Below are 5,377 nucleotides of genomic sequence, written 5' to 3'. Positions count from 1 at the left end.
ATTTTAAAAAATTCTTGAAATTAAATTGAAATCCCCCGCTTTTTCTTATTTTTTCAGTGATACATCTACGGCCAAGAATTTGACTTCTGTCACACTCATGCATCACACCCCGTTTTAGCGGGAAGACATATTCACACACCATCCATCCATCCACAGATCGTAACTTTGACCCGAGCCGGTGTACGATTAATCTCCGATTCAGTACCCCCTAAGGTATTGATTTGTTATGGAAACTTAGAGGTCTTTGTGACCCCGACAGATTTAGAGTGCACAAATTACTATTTTTCGCACGCGGATCGAACTCACGACCTCTTGGAAACAACGCCCTATCCAGAAAGATATGCCGATCCACTGTTTAACATGGTGTCTCTAGCATCGTGAGAATACTTTCTTTAATATTGTTATCACGATGTTTAAAAAAATCGATCTTTCACTCAACAATATATTTCCCAAGTCCAGTAACTTAATAGAACTAATCCAATTATGTTACAATAAGCTCTAATGCAAAAGACAGAAACAAAAATATTGTCTCCAGATATATTTTTTTATTATGTACGTTTGTGATCATATCCATTACTTCTATTAGCATAATAGGTAAATATATTACTAATAGTAATCGTATTTCCAATATCGATTGTTGACAGATATTGTTATCGAGATTCTTTTTTTGCCCTTGGATTTAGCTAATTTCTTTTCAAGTTTCCACTTTTTTCCTTTAGTAGGTTTCGACTTCTTTCCTTCGACAGGGTTTTTCAATTTAGTTAAGCTTCTTTTATCCAGTGTCATTTTCCCTATATCTTTAATGTCACGAGTAGGCTTCTCTGATTTTGTTGAATCCAGTTGAGTTTTTGCAGGCATATCAACTAAATTGCTGGCAGAATCCATTTCATGTTGTTGTATGGGCATTTCCATTGCTATTCACGATTTAGTTAGTAATATTTCGCAGGTTCTTTTTCAGACCTTTCAATGTGAAATGATTTCACCATAAACCTTTCTTGGCATAAACGATTTTATTTAGATGCATACTTATGCCACGGAACAAACATGAAGTATATAGAAAATAATAGTAATTAATCACATAATCAATGAAACTTCGCGCTCCATCATAGAACATTCCAGTCTTCTCACACCAAGCTAGAGAACACCCCCAGCTTCTTTTTTTTCTTAAGTTTTTTCGTATCTCGCAGCGCCATCTATTGTCGACGATTCTTACAAGTCCCCCCAAAGGAAGCACATTCGTCACCTTAGAGACAATGCTGCTGAGAGAGAGAGAGAAAACCTGAAAAATACAATAAACAAAAAAAACAGCAACACAGCTTCTATTCAGGTGATGAAATTCAAGTGAGAGCTCCAAAATATGCAGCTCCCAAAAATCATAAATATATATATATATAAGTATATAAAAAAAACTATATTCCTTATGATAAATAAAAACATAAATATAAACAATTCAAAATATTACAAAAAAAATTATTATTATTTTTTTTTTCCTTTTACACGTTATCAATGTAAAAAAAAAACACTTTTTTTTTCTTTTAAACAACCCTGACATTTAAATTTTGTTCCGAGTTTAAGACAAATATATATACATGATTTCTTTAGGAATTAACTGTTAACCTTGATAATGCGTCGGCATTTCCATGTGAACTGCCCTTACGGTATGTTAAAGTCATATTGTAGCGTTGTAATGCTAAGGCCCACCGAGAGAGTTTAGCCCCATGAAGGGTACTTCCAGCATTCTTTAAACCGAACGGAAGGACCTTCCATTGGTAATGGCCAGCATGAGTGACAAATGCTGTATATGGTTTGGCGCTTTCCTTCATCGGGATTTGCCAGTACCCTTTCGTTAAATCGATTACTGTTATAAAGTGGGCTTTACCTATTTCAAAAAGTAGGTGTTTTGCGATCTTCATTGGATATGCGTCAGGAACTGTGAAGCTATTCAGAAGTCTAAAGTCAATGCACAGTCTAACGCTACCATCCTTTTTTGCAACGCATACCACAGGATGTGCCCATTCACTGTCACTGGGCTCTATTAGATCCCATTCTAGTAATTCTTTAACTTGGCGATCAACTTCGTCTTGTAGCGAAATGGGGACACGATAGGGTTTTAATCTCTTCGGACTGCAGTCTGCTGTAACTTTTATGTCATGACCATCGACATGGGCTTGACCTGGTTTGCTACTAAAAACATCGGTGTATGATTTTAACACATTGAATAGTTCCTTTCGCTGGTAATATTTTAGGTCACCTTTCATATTTTGCAAGTGGGTCCATAAGTCTTCAGTAGATTTGTCCATAAGATCCGCTGGTGCATAGTGGATATCTCCAAAGTCTTCATCTTGGTCGAAAATGATACCAATATGATCCACTCGAACAATATAAGGCCTTAATTTATTTATGTGGAGTTCCCTTATACTCCCGTTTTCCATTTCGACTTTGGCAGAGTGAGGTCTGGTAAGTTCGATTACAGTAGCTGGTCCTTGCCAAGTACTGAGCAATTTGTGAGATGACGATGGGATTAGCACGAGGACTTTGTCCCCAACATTCAAAGTCTTATCCTTAGACCGTAAGTTGTATCTTGATGTGTATCCGTCTTGAGAGATTTTGGAGTTTTCAGCTGCAATGTCATGAGCTTTTCTTATTTTCCCGATAAGATCATGTAGGTAAGTTTCAATTGAGCGGGATGCAGTGACTGGAACGCTACGTTCGCCTGTCCAGATCTCTTTCAATAAGGATAAAGGTCCCGGTGGCAGTCTTCCATACACCATCTGGAAGGGAGACAAACCAGTGGTGCTATGTGGCACTTCCCTGTAGGCAAACAGAAGATAGGGAAGGTGTAGGTCCCAATTTCTTCCATGTTCCTGGATATTTTTATTCATCATTTCTTTTAAAGTCCTATTCCATCGTTCGACAGCACCCATACTCTCGGGGTGTCCGGGAGTGGAAAATCTGGGACATACGCCAAGTAAGTCTTCAAAAGATCGGGTGAGTTTGGCTGTGAAATTAGTTCCCTGATCGGAACAAATCATTTTCGGAAATCCGGTTTGAGAAAAAATCTTCATTAGGACGTTGCATGTGGTCTTTGCACTTATTTCTCTAACAGGGATGGCTTCTGCCCATCTAGTGCATAAATCAATTGCACATATCACAAACCGATGACCTCTTCTGGATGGTGGTTCTAACGGTCCAATGCAATCAACACTCCATACTTCAAAGGGTGTTTCTGGTCTGACGATAGGTTGGATTGGAATTCTATCTTTATATGTGATTGTTCGCTTCAATTGGCATTCCTTGCAGCTTTCACAGAACTTCTTAACGTCTTGTTTGATAGTAGGCCAGAAGAATGAATATTTAATTCGTTGAGTTGTCTTTTTCTCACCGAGGTGACCAGCAAGAGGAATTTCATGAGCCATTCTCAGAACTTCTGTTCTTTTCTCTAAGGGTAGCACAACTTGTTTGATGTTTTCGCCACAAATATTCTCCGAGTGAAGTAGAATTTCGTTTTGAACTGTATAAGCATTTTTGTTCCTTTTCGCCCATTCAAAGCATTTTTCTAGACTCTCATCTTGTTCTTGAAGAGTCTTAAAATCCAATTTAGTGTCATTTTCCATTCTTGCATTCTTAATGTCTTTTTGTGAAATTTGGGTAATGGCAGCACAATTTGAAGTATTTTCTTTCAATGGTGATGGTTCGTCGCTAGAGTCTTCCCCCTCTGAAGAGGTATTCCATTGAAGATTACTGTGACAAAGCTCAATATTTTCACACAGTATCTCATAAGCTGAAGAACTTAGCAGCAAATCGGTTACCAGCTTCTTTGAAACAGCACAGGTGATAGGTACACTACCATGAAGTTCGTCATTTATTTTCATTTGGAAAATTTTCAGTGGAGTGACTTCGCTTTCTCCGAAAGCAGAAGATATCTCTATTTTACTTTCTCCTTCACAAGGTATGTCGGCGACTAACTTCTCGCGGACTACCGATATCTGGGCTCCTGTGTCTACAATGCCATTTAGAACCACGTTTCCGCATTTAACTCTGACGAGTTTTAAATCATCTATGTTACCAGATATATCCACGGATTTTGAGACAGGAATAGAGATCTTGGCAGTTAGCACTTCTGGTTTTTCTTTTTCTAAAGGGAGTGGTGACGATTGGATTAGATTGTTTTGGGCAGTTGTAGGAGTGTTTCTAGGTTGCCGATTTTTAAGGCAAAATCTGGATGTATGGCCTTCTCTTCCACAAGTATAACAAGATAGTTTGGAAAACGACCTCTGTAGTTCATCACTCTTACGGGGTGTATATGCGCTTGATGAGGCCTGTTTGTAGAATGATTTGTTTCTTGAATTTCTTTCTGAAGGTGGAGAACGAGGTCGCCACTTTTCATTAGTTTTGTCTTTTGAGGGAATTCCAGTTGTTTTCCTTGAATCATTACGTACACTGTCATATTCGTCAAGCTTATCCGCTAATTTGGTTGGAGAAACGAAATTTGCCCACTCATCAAGAAGGTGGTCTCTTACTTCATGAGGTACCTTTTTCTTAAGTTGATCAGTGATAATGAGATTTTTCAAACTGGCAAAGTCTTTGATTTCAAGTCCATCAATCCACTCTTCGAAATAATTCGTGATTTCATAACAAAAATCCCTCCACGATTTTTCAGTGCTTTTCTGGTGCATCACAAACTTTTTTCTAAAACTTTCAGGATTCAATTTAAATCTCTTTAATAAGATGGCCTTAATGTATTCGTAGTCTTCAAATTTTTCTTCAGATTCTCTACCAATTAGTTGAATGATTTCAGAAGGCAATAAAGTTAATAAACATGACACCCAGTCTTTAGAATCAATCCCTGTTCTTTTAGCCTGTCTTTCAAATAAAGATAAATAAATCACGATATCGTCATCCCTTAACTTGAATTTAGGAATGAGCTTAATTAAGTCAACGTTATGTTGTCCGTTTCCATTGGGCGATGAAGTTTGAGTTAGTTGAGTACGGGATTCAATTTCAAGTTTTTTCAACTCAAATTCCATTTGTTCTCTTTTCTGCTGAGCTTCGATTTCGTCCTTCCTTCGCTGTTCCTCAATTTCTTCCTTCCTTCGCTGTTCCTCAATTTCTTCCTTCCTTCGCTGTTCCTCAATTTCTTCCTTCCTTCGCTGTTCCTCAATTTCTTCCTTCCTTTTCCTCTCTTCCACAATTGAGAAAAACATTTCTCTGGCAAACGCTTCATCATATGTGTCATTTTGTGTTATTTTGTTTTTTAGTGTTATAATTTTCATACTTGGATCCACATCAATTTCTAATTCGGTGGCCAACGTTATCAAATCCTCCTTTTTACCCTTTCCCAAAAATGCCATGGCTTAAATTTAATAATTCTCAATCA

The 5,377-nt window shown here is 37.6% G+C and overlaps 1 protein-coding gene across 1 annotated transcript; it reads right to left on the bottom strand.

Annotated features, from left to right (window-relative positions):
* Nucleotides 1-1,598: 1,598 nt before the first annotated feature.
* Nucleotides 1,599-5,027, bottom strand: LOC147808033 (uncharacterized). Its single transcript, XM_087166837.1, has one exon. It carries the CDS (start codon nt 5,025-5,027, stop codon nt 1,599-1,601), a length of 3,429 nt encoding a protein of 1,142 aa, XP_087022963.1.
* Between the last annotated feature and the right edge of the window lie 350 nt (nt 5,028-5,377).

Source organism: Parasteatoda tepidariorum, chromosome 6, assembly GCF_982258835.1.
Source record: "Parasteatoda tepidariorum strain Cologne lab strain chromosome 6, Ptep-v5.0, whole genome shotgun sequence".
Taxonomy (NCBI): domain Eukaryota; kingdom Metazoa; phylum Arthropoda; class Arachnida; order Araneae; family Theridiidae; genus Parasteatoda; species Parasteatoda tepidariorum.
This window is presented reverse-complemented; position numbering and strand designations above follow the sequence as displayed.